This window comes from Cladophialophora immunda (genome assembly GCF_000835495.1).
Source record: "Cladophialophora immunda strain CBS 83496 unplaced genomic scaffold supercont1.2, whole genome shotgun sequence".
NCBI classification, from domain to species: domain Eukaryota; kingdom Fungi; phylum Ascomycota; class Eurotiomycetes; order Chaetothyriales; family Herpotrichiellaceae; genus Cladophialophora; species Cladophialophora immunda.
Genome location: NW_015622542.1, coordinates 3,160,776 through 3,175,469, shown reverse-complemented (window position 1 = coordinate 3,175,469; position 14,694 = coordinate 3,160,776). Strand labels below are relative to the sequence as shown.

The window sequence follows — 14,694 nt, the reverse complement described above, 5'->3', positions numbered from 1 at the left end:
GAGGCGAAGTGCCGCCACAAGGTCTGTGCCCAAAAGATTGTCTCCAACGTCCCTAGGACCATTAGAGAAGCGATTACGGTGATCTTGACGGCGCGAGATGCACCCAGGTTCGCAAAGCTGAGGGAAGGGTAGGAAGGATTCTGGTGATTTTGACTTGACTGAGAAGCCTTTCCATTCGCGCCGGAGGGGTTGTCGTGGCGAGTTGTTAATGTTCGATGACTGAACTGCTGACCGAGTCCGGTCAAGGTCTGGGGACGCTGAGATGAGCGTTCGAGGTCGAGCCTCGACAGTCGAAGCTTGAGGCGCAGACTTGACAGGGCTGTAGGACGAGATACTAGAACTGCAGGCATGGTTGACAGAGGGCCGACTGGAAGTAGAAGGATTTGTTTGTGGGGGATGTTGGGGTGGTTCACGCAGCGGAAACTGCGGCGCAGGCTGGCAGCGATGATATACTTATTGTCACCCCTGTTGCTTTGATGGCACTGATACCCAAGCTGTGTGAGTTCAAGCGCATGGAGTTCCATAAAATGAGAAGGAGTATGCCGATGTGATGTGATGATTCGTTGGGTGCAGTTGCTCCACCTCGTAATCGCGATCGTATTCGTGTCCTCGTTTTCGCGTTCCAAGAGATACACCTTGTTTCTCACATCTCCCTCGTCCACAACCAGTCTGTGTAATTGCTTGTTCCTGCTGTTCGTTTGCCATCCAGAATCAAAGGCCCCGATGCCTCCACGACGGTCACACCAAAAGTCGCGCCGCGGCTGCCTAACCTGCAAGGCTGGTCACTTAAAATGCGATGAGACGGGGCCTCCCTGCGGCCGCTGCAAGCTCCGAGCAACGACATGTGAGTACACGAGCCCAGGTTCAGGACTACAGCAGCCGCAAAATCTGCCATCCGGCCATTGTCGGCCAGTCTCCACAGAGATCAGTCCTGACCTCCAGCAATTAGAGGAGCCGCTGTTCCCTAACGAGGGCCGCTTGCTGGAGCTTCAACTCATGCATCGATGGTCGACGGAAACTTACAAGAGCATGTACAGCAAGGTGGCGGGGGATGACTATATCTGGCAGATTGCGGTGCCGCGGTGGTCGCTGCAACACGATTTCCTGTGCGCCGGTCTCTTCGCCCTCTCCGCCTTCGAGTCTGCCAGCTGCTCCTCAGGACCTGGCCGTGGCAAATACCTCGAGGCGGCCGTCGAGTATCAGACTATTGCCCTGAATAACTTCCGCCGTCAACTTCAGCACCAAGAGACAAACCCAGAAAGCTACGAAACTGTCCTCTGCTTCTCACTAATGCTCATGGTACTCGCCCTGGCCTCATCACAGTTCGCGTCAGAGTTGGCGTGCGGCACTCAGGGTGACGATAGCATGGTGCAGAACACATTAACTCACTTCGAGTTGGTTCGCGGATGTAGCACCGTTCTAGGGGACAACGCAGAGCAATACTTGGCCCAGAACTCCTACGTACAAAAGCTTACACCTTTCGAAACACTGCCCCGGACGCCGTACGATTCTGATATAGCGCTCGCCATGTCGACATTGAACACAGCCAACGAGAGAAGGATCACGTCGACTGTGGGCGAATCCTACGAGCATAGAGTCCAGCAGGTGGCCCATTTTGAAGCGTGCAAGAAGGCGATAAGCCTCCTTGAAGAATGCTTTGCCAAGTGCGTCGGCCACGATGACGACCACCAGGGCTACATCCTGGGATGGCTGAATATGGCCGGCGAGGAGTATGTCAGTGCCATCAAGTGCAATGACCATGTTGCACTGCTGGTATTGATGTACTGGGGTTCGCTGGTCGAGAAACTTGGCCGCCGTGTCTGGTGGGCGCGAGACTTCGGGCGGCTTCTGGTCGAAGAGATATCGGGAAAGACACTGAGTCAAACAGCCGACGCTTTGACCATGGATCTCATCGCGTCGGCACGAAGGTTGATCGCTCAGCATTCTGGCGGCATGGCTGATGTGTAACGGATCCACAACCCATCACAATGTGGATCACGCGGCTGGTGGCACACGAATACGATCACGATCACGATTACGACGAACATGGGTGCAAGGAGCCTGCTGTTCAAATCAATACATAGCGAAAGGGTAGGTCGCTTCGTGCTTTTGCAAACCTAATCTGTGGTCCGCCTCTCCTCGATAAATATCCGGAAAGCGTGCCTCCAGACATTACACTCAACTATGCCTCGCCATTCAACTCAATATTAACCAAGCTTACCATGCTTGATACGACCATACGGACCAACCGAAAGCGCCCAACCACACCAGAATCTCACAGCAGAGAGGGCTCTACCAAGAATACGCCCGTCCTACGGCATTCACAAGAGTCCCATCTGCCTCCATGGCTACCCGATTCAGTCGCCGCCGCACGTGTGAAACTTCCCATCCTCGTCGGGCTGCTCCTGACATGTTCACCCACCATCTTCCTCTACTCTCTTGAGAGTTGCCGTGACCACCAACAACGAACAGACCTGAGTATCCTCATCCGGACTTATATCCTCACTGGCACTGTGGGCATGACCGTCACTATGCTCGTGCAATCCGTTCTCGCCTACCTGCTCGCTTTGCTCTGCTTCAACGGCCATGCCAATGCAACATTGTACCTCGCCGAGACAATGAAAGCTGAACATGACATCAAAGACGAAGCTCACCGTAAACGACGTCGCGAAATGTCCCGTCGCCATGCGTATTGGGTTTTCATGCTGCTCTTCTCCTTCGTGGTTGCGGGCCTAGTGGAGGAGTGGATCAAGTACATCATAATCACAGCCATGGTTGGCCTTGCACAGCGATCATCGCACGGCAGAGGAAGCATCAAGACTGAGCGTGACTATGTCGCCGTTGCTGTCTCAGCCGCGCTGGGCTTCGCCACGGTGGAAAACATTGCCTTCTTGTACGCTGCAGCCCGCCGCCGCAAAGTCAGCAGCGGTGATGATGATACCACCTTGAAGGAGGGCAGGGAAGACGCCATGTTCACGCTCCTGACGGCCGTCGAGAGGGTGGTGCTGGGTATCCCCGGGCACGCGATGACAGCTGCGCTGATCGGAGTCAACCTGCTCATCCGCGACCACCGCCACCTCGAACACGCGGCCACCAACTCGATGAGCGCGTGGCTGATCCTGCGCGACTCGGCGCTGTTCCACGGCTGTTTCAACTTCGTGCTCTTCGCCGCAAGCGCCCTCGAGGGGAACGTCGGCTGGGTGCATCCGTGGAGGGTGCGCACGGTGTGTCTCGTCCTCGCACTCGCTGTGGGACTGCAGGCGACGCTGGCACTGGTGCTTCGGACCAGGCTGCGCCAGGTCGGAATGTGGTGATCGTCGCATTGATTTCGATGGGGGCGCTCCTTTGTCTTCGGTTTAGGAGAACCTTTGTTCCGTACGTCTTGTTTTCACATGTTGGCCTTTTCTTCTCTTCCTTTGCCACGTGTACGAACAGGCGATAAGCTCCGGGTGTTGAGGGGCGAATGGATGGATAGAATTGGTCGGGCAGGACTCTCACCTCGACTCGGTGTAGCTGGATTCACTCAATTCCTCTCTCTCCCCTGAGACCGCAAATCCGCGTTGAATGGGAACTTTTGTATAGTACATAATGATACACGGGCATAGATATAGGTAGCTGTACTCGGGACTCCGTCTGGGGTATGCATTCAACGTGCAACTGGCGTGACATGTTCATCTCTTGACCACCAGGCCGGGCTCATAGAAACGGCGGACAAACACCCTCGTTATCATCATCACAGTTGATCCTCGTCGTCAGGGTCGGGCATGCCCGCTTCATACCCCCAGTCGGCCCCATGAGCCTCTCCAGCCCCTGACACTGCGGTATGCTTATCGTGGCTGGGGACTTGGTAGGATGCGTCTTGCTCGTCATAGTGGTCGTCTTCATCGCCGTGTACTTCCTCCTCTTCATCACCTTCTTCGTCACCTTCTTCTTCCCCTTCATCCTCTTCATCCTCTTCCTCTGTAACACTCACGTCCTCGGCCTCGCTGCCCAATTCTTCCTTCACCAAGTCCCGGCCCTTCATCTTCTTCCTCTCCCGCTCGTACTCGCGATCATAGTCGTCGTCCGATTCGTCCGAGGCGCCACTGCCTTCACTCTCCCCTTCGCTGCCCGGATCGTAGTCCTCCTCTTCCTCATCCTCTTCCTCTTCAATCTGTTGTTGGGCCTTCTCCAATTCGGTCCGGCCATCTCCGTCACCTTCCGCATTGCCTCCGTCGCCGTTCTGCACCGCCGCACCCTTGCTGAGCGCCGTTGCGTTGAGCTTCTTCGCACGCCGCGACTCCGCGAGACTGGCATCCTGCAAACCATGCCGCTTGACGTAGGCGTCAATGCCTGGGAAATCCGCCTGGTCTAACATCGAAAACTCAACCTCCTGAATGCCATCGCCATCAGCTCCATCCGCCGAGCTGGCTCGATAGACGATGTTCAAGTTGAATGTCCTCTGCAGCACGGACGTGTAAGAAATGCTTTCGACGTCTTCGAACGCAAAGAAGGAGAGCGGTTTCTTGAACCCAAAGAAAATGCCGTTGCTCAGAAAGAAGAGGTATCCGTCCTTGCTGCCGCGGAAGGCTTTGACGTGATATGCCTTGTCGCCTTTCCGGTGGGATTCGGGTTTGGCGCTGGAGAACTCCTCGGCGGTCGGCAACGTGAGGCCTTTCCCGCTCTTCTGAAGCAGATGGTCGAGCACGTTCTCGAGGATGTCGTTGGGGCCCGGCGCGATTTTGGCAAGGTCAGGGCTGGGAATGTGGCACGACTTGAGCGGGCCATCGTTGACGGCCCAGATGATCGCTTCAGTGTTGTTGCTGTTGCTTGATTCCGACTTCAGGAGCAGGACAAAATTGTACTGTTTCGCGGCTTTCTCCGGTATGGGCAGTCTCAGCGCGTAGGCGACTTGGTCCAGGGGCACCTCCATGTCGACTTCGTTGGTGGCAGGGTTCCTGGTGTAGATGGCAAATTTTGTCCCGGCGTTGTTGATCCCGGTCCCATATTGCGCGATGCCCAGATGTAATTTTTTGCGTTGCGGCAGCGAGAACGAGACATCTCTCGCCTCGAAGATCACCTCGCGCGGCTGACCACCCTTCTGCGCCGCGACGGCGACTGGGAGCGAGGAGCCGTCCGGGAGTTTGCGTTTCTTGGAGGCCGGTTCGTCGTGTGCAGACCCGTTCAGAGGATGGGAATTGAGGTGATAAGAAGCAATATCCTCGAAAAGGGGTGCGTACTGGGGAGTTGCGTCTGCGGCCAGTCAGTACCTATACACCTTCGTTGGAGTGGTCTTTGCCGTCTCCTTACCAATGGCGTCAAAGATTCTCTTCCGTAATTGTGAGTTGTTAGCAAATGCTTGATTTATCGCATCGCGTCCAGACATCTTGAGCAGAGTTGAGCGATCTTGGGGGGAGAAGATGAGGAAGGAATATCATTGAACCTGAACTGGTTTCTGATTGTAGGGGTGGTTTACAGGCAGGCAGGGACCAATTCAGCGATGATGCAATTGGCTCTTCGCGCCCCCGTGGCCCCTGACCGCGTCTGGCTCTATGTCCAATGCTCAGACCAATCAATGCTACCTACACATCAGCCTTGGCTCCGTACTGCGGCTACGCCTCGCAGATTCGCTATCAAACATGGTCAATGGCCCTGCGTCCAGAGGCTACCCAGTGGCTTGAGTCGGTATCCCATCACAGACAACCATCCCCTGCAGTACATGGACCCTGTGTCCTCAGACATATTCGGCTTTGTCGAATTTCTCCTTGGGCCAGAATCTCGCCTTGATGGGATTGCCGTTGAAGATCCTCCCTTCCAACGCATTGACTGCCCGCAAAGCGCTGAGCTGGCTCACGAACTGTACAAACACCAATGCTTCGTCCTCTTCATTTTCTGGCCGGTGGATGTAGACTCTCTCGACACTGCCGTACTTGTCTCCACATTCCTCTCCAATTTCTTGCATAAGCCCGCCCTCTCCCTGCGTGAGCTCGTCGTCAAGATCTAGGCCGTTCAACATGCCCTCGAGCCGAATCACCTCAGACATTGCCCCGAACTTGCCTTCTTCCTCCGCACGAGCAGTCTTGGATTTGTTACCACCAAGAATCTTACCAGTCCCTGCTGGTGCGGCGAAGCCACCACCTTCTGCGTCGGACTTCTTCTTCCGTTTGTCAGCCTTGGCGTATAAGGGGTTGATGATCCCAGTGCCGTGAGCTCCAAGGCCTTGACCCTTGCTCCAACCATATTTCGCCATTAGCCGTTCAGCAAATCCCACTTGACCAGGACGTTTGGATCGTGCTTCATCGGCGTCACCATTTTCATTCTCACCAGCCCCGGGTGCTGCAAGATCATCTTCCAGGCCTGGTTCGGATGCTTGGATATCTTCCGGTGCTGCGGGTAAGTTATACCGTACTGGTGCCCTCGTGATCTGAGCCGACGGTGGGATTTCTGCCGGGGGCGATGGAACAGCCGGCTGACTTTGCTGGCCCTGACTCATGCGCAAGCGTCTCAAGTATGCGTCCTCACCAGTTGCATCATCTGGAATATCAGCAGGGGGTGGCGGTGGAGGAGGGCTTTCGTCATTGAGATTGGGTGGAGGGGCAAAGGACATGGGAGGCGGTGCAAATTGTTCTGCCAACAAATCAGCAAGTCCCAAGCCAACACAAGTTGCCTCTCCATACTGTTCATGGGACGACGGTAGTCGTCATCTTCCGATTCACTATAACTCCTCTGCCTCATGCGATGTCTGTAAAGAAGGTCCTTCCACTCCCTGACCTCGCGGATCTTCTCCTCACTGTGTTTATATTCTTCATAGTTGTTTGGTCTGCTCGGGTCGTAGATGTCATCCCAGTTTTGAGTCACTTCGGCCGCTGCCTTGTTCTTCTTGCGTTTCTTCCGGCCTCCGCGTTGACGCTTCCCGGTGTAGAAATTATTCACATCATCGTCATCGGACGCCGTGGCTGTCCAGTCCGCAATGGTGGTCTTGGGTGCAGGAGGTTGAGGTACAGAAGTTTCTGTGGCAGGACTCCGGGCGCCGCCTTCGACTGTGGGGGCTGTAGGACTGGCAGTTGGTGGGAGGGCGAATTTACTGGCGATGGCTTTTGCTTTTGCTCTTTGAGCAGCGATCTGGGGTCTCTTGGTAGGCTGGAATCTCAGGGAGGCTGTAAATCACTCGAGAGCGTGGCGCGAAACGTGAGCAGATCCATTCAGCAAACCTCTAGGCCCTTACGACGAAGAAATGTACCAGCGAGTGCTTGCTGTCTCTTGACAGCCTCATCCTGTTCGGGAGAGCTTTCGGCCGGCTTGTAGGAGACCGGCGCACTGGAGATAGTGCCAGGACCAGCATTATTCGGGTCGAGAAGGTTCGCATAGAGCGACAGGCCTCCCCGCGTGGGTGTCGCAGCATTGTTCGACATGTTCTCACATGTGCTTTTGCGCTGTGCTTTTGCTCAGACGGGGGGTTGATGTGAGAGGAGGAGCAGTGAACTGGAAAGTGACTAGGGCGGGAAGTCTAACAGTGCGGTCTCGTGATGGAGACACCGACGGGCAGTTCTCGGGGGAAGGGAAGCGACTTAGCAAGCAAAAAAGGCCCCCTCCTTAGGCGCCGCTGGCACCTATTGGTAACCCCGGCGCCCCTAAAATATGGGCCTGGGTAGCCCTGTTTGCATCGGAAGCTGCTTGCCAGGGGTCGTCGATTCACCAATCGCTTGACCTCGGGCGCATCTAGGGATTTTCGTGTCGTGTCCTATTCGGATGACTACAATTTCTCCAAGCTGAATTCAAAGCTCCCGCTACCATTTCCATGGACTTATCGTGTCACCCGATATAAAATCAGGGCGGTTTGGCCCACACGCCTTTTCCATCGCGTCCGGTGAGATACTAATATCGAGATGGAGCCCGCGAAATGTGTCAGGCTGGTCTCCTTATCTGTAGACGTCGCATCGCATCACGTCATTTTTCCATCTCAGACTTCTTTTTTTCTGCTGCCTTTGACATTTTGATACAACTCGAATAGGAGGAGATTGGTCTTTTCTATTGAGATACCCATATTGTTGTTTCTAGACTCTATCTCGGTCTTGTTTCTTTCAATTATTCTCTCCTTCAGTCTTTGCCGCAGCCCGCCCAGCCATGGTCGCAGCCATCCTTTCCACCTCCTTTCCCCAGACGTCTTCAGCCACAGCAGTCATCGTGCCGACCAAACCCAATGCTTTGACTGTCTCTTTCAAGCAACTGGCGCAGGATATCTTGGTCTTTCAGAAGCAACTGGCTCAGCTGGGCATACGACATGCCGACGCCGTCTCAATAGCCTTGCCCAACAGCTACGAGTTCATCGTTTCTTTTCTTGCAACCGCCTTCCAGCGAGCAATTGCCGCCCCTCTGAACCCTACCTACAAGCAAAGCGAGTTTGAGTTCTACATCGAAGATCTATCTTCGGCGGCGATCATATTGCCTCGTGGAGCATATGCTAGGGACGGACCTGCAGTCAAGGCTGCCAGGAAATATCATGCTGCCATTGCGGAATGTTACGTGGATGGAACGAAGTTGATACTGGACGTGAAAGAGCAGGGCAAACTGGCACAGAGGCAATCTCAACCTGTCGCTCAGGCTCAGCCAGAGGATGTCGCGCTGGTGCTGCATACCAGCGGGACCACCGGCCGCCCGAAAGCTGTCCCGTTGACGCATCGCAACCTGACAAGAACAATGCAGAACATTCAAAACACTTACGAACTTACGGCTCAAGATCGGACGATGTTGGTTATGCCTCTATTCCACGTCCATGGTCTTCTAGCTGGGTTTCTAGCTCCCCTGGGTGCTGGTGGATCTGCCATTGTTCCCGACCACTTCTCAGCACGATCTTTCTGGGTCGACTTTATACAGCACAAAGCGAATTGGTACACGGCCGTGCCGACGATTCATCAGATTTTGCTGAAGAGCCCTCCCCCAAATCCAATGCCCAAGATCAGGTTCATCCGCTCATGCTCATCTGCATTGTCCCCGAAAACTTTTAGGGAGCTTGAACGGACATATCGAGCGCCAGTGCTCGAAGCCTATGCCATGACGGAGGCAGCCCACCAGATGTGCTCCAACGAGTTGCCGCATCGCGGAAAGCGAAAGCCCGGCAGTGTGGGAATCGGCCAGGGAGTTGAAGTCAAGATTCTTGACGAGCAAGGCGACGAAGTGCCCCAAGGCCAGGAAGGTGAAATCTGTATAAAGGGCGAGAACGTCACAAAAGGCTACATCAACAACGAGAAGGCAACCCAAGAAGCATTCACTAAAGGGGGATTCTTCCGCACTGGCGATCAGGGCAAGAAAGACGAAGATGGCTATGTCTTCATCACAGGCAGGATCAAAGAGCTGATCAACAGAGGGGGTGAAAAGATCAGCCCGATTGAGCTAGACCATGTGATTTCTGCCAACCCAGACGTGGCGGAAGGTGTCACTTTTGGCATACCTTCAGAACTATACGGTCAGGAAATCGGAGTGGCACTTGTCCCTAAGCCCGGGAAGAAGGTTACTGAGAAGGGCATCACGGATTACGTTGCCAGCAAGACGGCCAAGTTCAAAAAGCCGAGCAGGGTATGTGCATTCCTATCTGACAGCTGCACCCTAGAGCCCCGCTGACTGAGATACCAGGTTTGGATCTTGAAAGAGATACCCAAGACAGCCACTGGGAAGATACAACGAAGGAAGGTTGCAGCTGCTCTTCTGGCCAAAGACCAGCCTAGAGCGATGCTATAGATGGATTGTCGGGTCCGACCGGGGACGTTAATACCTGACTGTACAGGAAGACACATGGATATCCAGCATGGCGTTGTCCAAAAGAGGGGAAAGACGATCGTGAACGGCTAGAGTCAATCATGTGGGCGTCGAGGCGTGTAGCAGGTCTCCTAAGAATTTTCGTAGGCTGAGCTCCAAGATGGGTGAATGTTTTCGCGCACTGTTGGAAAGGAGCTGACGATTGAGGAGGAAGGAGCTGGGGAAATGAAGCGAGATGAAGCTGCACGTCGGGGTTGGGGCCCCGGAGAGCTGTGTGACAGGGCGATGCTTGAAAGGTGCGGTTTCCGATGCGTGATGAGTCGAGGCAGACAACGGAAGCAGCAGAGGTGGTTAGAAAGATAGATAATAAAGCGAGCGAGAAGGCTGAAGCCTCCTGCTCCCCGCAGATTGGCGACCCCCGTTTCTGGCAATTGACTAACAACATGTCGCATCCCCGCCTCACGCCCTGCGCCCTGCAATGTGGAGAAGAGTTCGACCGACATACAAAACTGGACCGCGATATTCCCCCGAATGTCCTCGGTATCGCACAGGACGGTGCTTGGTCATATCAACTCTTGCTTCCGCATAGCCAAAGTCGCGATTTCTCAGCTTCATGTCGAGATTGCTCTGTGGTCGCCCTCAGCTACACTCTCTGAAAAGTGTATACATATCCCCTTCCCAGTGTTGTGCACCTTTCGCGCAGACAACTCGAGCCTTACACCGGAATCCATTGACCATCCCACGAATCATCAGGCCCGTCAGAACCATGTCTTCCTCCACGGCCCCTACAAATGAATGGCTCGTCATAATTCCCGACCATGCCAACGCTCTTGAAAAACGTCTGGCAGTCCGCCCGCAGCACCTCCACGGCCTCAAACCCAAGATCGACGCCGGGATCGTGGTCTTTGGCGGCGCAACACTTTCAAAACAGCCCGCTGAGGGAGAGGCTCCGGACATGACGGGCAGTGCGATGTTGATCAAGGCAAATACCGAGCAAGAAGTCAGGGACTTTCTGGAGAATGATCCGTACACCAAGGGAGGCGCGTGGGATGTGAGCAAGGCGCAGATAAGGCCCTTCAAGTGTGCGGTGCGGACGGCCATGTGAACAACAAGCTATGGGCGGAGGGTACAGCAAGGGAGTTGTTGAATAGATGGAAGATCAGCATGGTGCCTGCGCTGCGAGAACGAAATCAGCAGAGATGGTAGAGCTTTGCTCCAACTGCCCTCTGAATAGGTCTATACTTTGGTTCCAGCAAGCATCGTATGGGCAAACGATATAAGCACCATGGATTCACGCCCCCACACTCTGTCCCTACCAGTCGCAGCTTGAATGATCGGTGTTGTGCACAGGCAGCCGGGCCGCGTTGTGTGACTTGAGAGCGGCATCTCCCACAGACCTGGTTGATCTGTCACTTCGCATGTTCCGGTCAATCTGCAGATGTCCCTTTTCCCGCATTGCTCGTGAGCAAATGGTGATATTCGTCCAGACATTCGAAAGGTATGACATGATTGCCACAGTGAATGGCACCCGGCATTTCTGAGGGACAAATGGCATTGGTATTTGAAGTTGCCTGCGGACCAGATTCCTGCCGGTTGCTGGGTTAAGACTCTTTTTCACTTCGTCCTGCTCTCACCTCACTCCGTGTCAACCCAAGTCCTTTGACCCGAGACAATTAAAGACTTCGTCCTCCTCTTCTTTTTGCCACCATCATTTGCCCATTGCTTCATCCTCCCACTCGCACCACGTCCCTCTCGACCAACACTTGCACTTCGAAGGCTTCGGTAGTCCTGTTGCTTGGCTCATATCGAGATTTCCTAGAACTACAGTCACTTCTTATCCACTATTCTCAGCTCGTGCGATCCTGCACGATGTACCTCTTCAGCATGCTCTTCCCCATCCTCGTCCTCGTCCTCCCCATCCTTGCACAAGAGACGAGCAACAGCACCGACGCTCCGATCACTCAAAACAACCCCTCCCGTGCCACTTTCCAAGCGATTTTGCAGGCCGATAAACCGGTTCAAGGCCAGATCACCGGAGTCTCCAATGATAATGGCACCGGTGTCAACTTCAACGTCAACTTCTTCAACTTCCCAGATATCACGCAGGGCCCGTTCAGTGAGTTCTCGCAGGCTCTACTCACACTCGCCATATCCTTCCTGCCTGGACAAGCGTGAGCGTCACTGAATCCAAGACGGCTAACTCTTCCACGCAGAATACCATATCCACGAATACCCCGTGCCTGCGTCAGGAAACTGCACTGCCACGGGCGGTCACCTCTCGCCCTTCGGCCGTCAGGACGACCCCGCCTGCGATCCCACTGCTCCATGGACCTGCCAGCCAGGCGACCTTTCCGGCAAGCATGGCAGCATCTCCCAACTCACCTCTTCCACCTCCGACGACTCTCAAGCCGTAGGCACCTTCCAGGCCATGTACCTCGATCTGTACGTGAGCACCGACCCTAGCAATGTGGCTTTCTTCGGAAATCGGAGTGTGGTGGTGCACAATGCGAACGGAACGAGGTTGAACTGCGGCAATTTCACACAAATGACCTCCAGCTCGAGCGGGGGGAGCGCGAATGGGACCAACACCACCGCGCCGACAACTTCGCCCACACACAACGCTGCAGCGGCGGCTGTTGGTGCGATGGAATGGGAATTTGTGATGATGTTGGCAGCTGGTCTTGGTATTGCTTCTTGGGCGGGGGGCTTGTTCTGAGAGCAAGGGCAAGAGCCACAGCAAGGGCGAGACTGCAACCTTTCCCATCATGTTAGCACTTCACAATAACGATGGTGACAATCATTGGCGACGGTCAGATTTGTGTAAGTTTGAGAAAGATCATGGAGCTGCAATTTCCGGTGAGGTATCAGAGGGAGGAACCGGGATCGCCGGTCCTTTAATGCAAAGGCGACAGCGTTAGCAGAAAATTCAGCCACAAGTGTGGAGTACCATAGCACAAGTCAAACTTCATCTCATGAGCGTGCATTGCACATTGGCCCTATAGTCATTTCTCGTGGCATCGGTCTCATGGCGCCGTCTACCGTGGAGGCTCTCATGACTATCCCTCGTCTTAGAGCACCCTTCTTCTCGACACGGTGTGCCTCAACTCAGTCTTTTCAAGAATCCGCCCTGGATCAGCCTCTCCACGTCTCCCTTCCTGACAAAAAACTGCGAGTTCTTGGTCAAGTTGATAGCCCCGTACTCGGTCTGGATCTCCCCCGCGTCCTTCAACACCCTGACATCGATGAAGAGGTCGCGGGGTGGTTCGAGCGAGCCGGTCAGGTCGATGTCCGTCCACTGGCCCTTGTACTGCGAGAGGAAGTCGCCGTAGGCGTGGAAATACGACGATTCCTCCGGGGAGAGCGAGTTATGCGTCCCTGGTGCGGCAGCAGTGTCTTCGCGGACGGTGGTGCTTTGGGCGGCATTGCTGTTGGCGCCACCACCGCCTACTTCATTACCCAGCCCGACTTCCAAGTCCTGTCCCTCCCACACCATGCCCTCCAACTTCTCGGCCCGCGCGCGGTGGTACGCAAGGAGACATCGCTTGTCCCTCCTCATGCTCAGGTGGTCGACTAGAAGCGCGCACGCCGTGGCGGGGTGGTCGGCCGGATTGAACGTGTTCTGCGACGAAGCGTTCCCATCCTCGTCGTACGAGGTGGTGGTGAAAGGTTCCAGAATCCGCGTCACGTCGCGGTCGAGGTCGCGCACTTCGCGCACCACGGAGCGCACGAGTTCTGTCTGGTAAGGGGGGAGGGCCGGGAGGGTGAGGGTGCGTTTCGCGTGTTGGACCTGTAGGAGATGGTTAGCTGAGCCCGTGGCCTCGAGCGGGAAACCCGGGGAGGTGAAGGTTGGTCCAAGCCAAAGAGAGGGGAGACCAAAACTTACGAGCTTGTTCCCAAGCTCTCCATGCATTTGGAATCACATAGAGTGACTTTCTTTACAACCGAGGACTGGAACAGGTGTAAAGGACCTGAAGCGAGTCTGTGAACGACTTTGTCGAGAGGTGAGGACGGGAGAACGAGATATGGAGTTCAGAGTAATAGTCAATGTAGAATTCGACGCGGGGGAAGACGGGGTGCCGCAGAACGCGTCAAGAGTGGGTTTCCGCCAATCAGGGCCAAGGAGCTTTCGGAGTGGATTTTCACCACGCATCAAGCTCAATACCCCTTTTCCCGGCAGCCTTGCTTCAATAGTTCCACTCTGCCGACTACATTTGGCGCGAATCAACCACCTGTGGCTTTGTGAACATTGTCTCTTTGACTTGCTCCAGTAGTATCACAATGCATCACTCTTCTTATGGACCAGCGCCCTCGGATCGAGTCGTCGGATTCTCATGAGGATCTTTTTGCGCTCAATGATGATCGCAAAGACGACAACGACAGCGACGACAGTGTGGTCTTCGTGTCGACCAGGAAGGTGACTCGGAGTAACGGGGAAATGGGAGACAAGGACGCGAGCATAGAGAACTAAGCTACCGAGCCCAATTGCTCCCTACAATCCTCAACGACCACGTAAACCGCGGTAGTGCATAGAGCGGTACTTAGATCATACGGTACTCGCTACGAGCTCATAGAAAACTGCTCGTATGAAACTTCAAGGATGTTGAGCAGGACGTACTCAGTGGATTCAACCATCCCGCCATATACGATGACATTTATTCCAACTTAGAATGGAAGACGTATCCCAGATCCCTTTGTTGCAGATGTACTCCTAAACCAATTCTATAGAATGACAAGTGATACAACAGGCATTCAGCAGGTCCTAAACACACCCTCTGCATAGCTCTGTGCCTGACGAAGATGCCATTGTCAACGCATTGTGAGTTACAAGATACACCGGACGGGAACTGCATGAGGAACTCACCATCATCATATCCATGGCCATGGTGCTCTCTCTGGGGCTAAATCTCAAAGTCTTGCAGAAGACAAAGGGAGACACTGTGGGCTCACCAAGCGTCCGGGATA

The 14,694-nt window shown here is 54.5% G+C and overlaps 6 protein-coding genes across 6 annotated transcripts; 3 read left to right on the top strand and 3 right to left on the bottom strand.

The window, feature by feature from the left end:
• Window positions 1-669: 669 nt before the first annotated feature.
• PV07_03397 (uncharacterized protein) lies at window positions 670-3,605 on the top strand. Its single transcript, XM_016390119.1, has 2 exons — window positions 670-1,964; window positions 2,096-3,605. Exons 1-2 carry the CDS (start codon window positions 724-726, stop codon window positions 3,312-3,314), a joined length of 2,460 nt encoding a protein of 819 aa, XP_016252021.1. The 5' UTR covers window positions 670-723; the 3' UTR covers window positions 3,315-3,605.
• Window positions 3,144-5,437, bottom strand: PV07_03396 (uncharacterized protein). The gene is made up of 2 exons (XM_016390118.1): window positions 5,290-5,437; window positions 3,144-5,232 (listed from the first exon to the last, which is right to left on the bottom strand). The coding sequence occupies exons 1-2, from the start codon at window positions 5,363-5,365 to the stop codon at window positions 3,734-3,736; spliced, it is 1,575 nt and encodes a 524-aa protein (XP_016252020.1). The 5' UTR covers window positions 5,366-5,437; the 3' UTR covers window positions 3,144-3,733.
• Window positions 5,426-7,433, bottom strand: PV07_03395 (uncharacterized protein). The gene is made up of 3 exons (XM_016390117.1): window positions 7,220-7,433; window positions 6,657-7,136; window positions 5,426-6,606 (listed from the first exon to the last, which is right to left on the bottom strand). The coding sequence occupies exons 1-3, from the start codon at window positions 7,389-7,391 to the stop codon at window positions 5,714-5,716; spliced, it is 1,545 nt and encodes a 514-aa protein (XP_016252019.1). The 5' UTR covers window positions 7,392-7,433; the 3' UTR covers window positions 5,426-5,713.
• A 369-nt stretch (window positions 7,434-7,802) lies between these two features.
• On the top strand, window positions 7,803-10,168 carry PV07_03394 (uncharacterized protein). The gene is made up of 2 exons (XM_016390116.1): window positions 7,803-9,552; window positions 9,610-10,168. Exons 1-2 carry the CDS (start codon window positions 8,104-8,106, stop codon window positions 9,712-9,714), a joined length of 1,554 nt encoding a protein of 517 aa, XP_016252018.1. The 5' UTR covers window positions 7,803-8,103; the 3' UTR covers window positions 9,715-10,168.
• Window positions 10,169-10,222: 54 nt separating this feature from the next.
• On the top strand, window positions 10,223-11,240 carry PV07_03393 (uncharacterized protein). Its single transcript, XM_016390115.1, has one exon. It carries the CDS (start codon window positions 10,346-10,348, stop codon window positions 10,835-10,837), a length of 492 nt encoding a protein of 163 aa, XP_016252017.1. The 5' UTR covers window positions 10,223-10,345; the 3' UTR covers window positions 10,838-11,240.
• Window positions 11,241-12,576: 1,336 nt separating this feature from the next.
• Window positions 12,577-13,752, bottom strand: PV07_03392 (uncharacterized protein). Its single transcript, XM_016390114.1, has 2 exons — window positions 13,616-13,752; window positions 12,577-13,519 (listed from the first exon to the last, which is right to left on the bottom strand). The coding sequence occupies exons 1-2, from the start codon at window positions 13,640-13,642 to the stop codon at window positions 12,833-12,835; spliced, it is 714 nt and encodes a 237-aa protein (XP_016252016.1). The 5' UTR covers window positions 13,643-13,752; the 3' UTR covers window positions 12,577-12,832.
• Window positions 13,753-14,694: the final 942 nt, after the last annotated feature.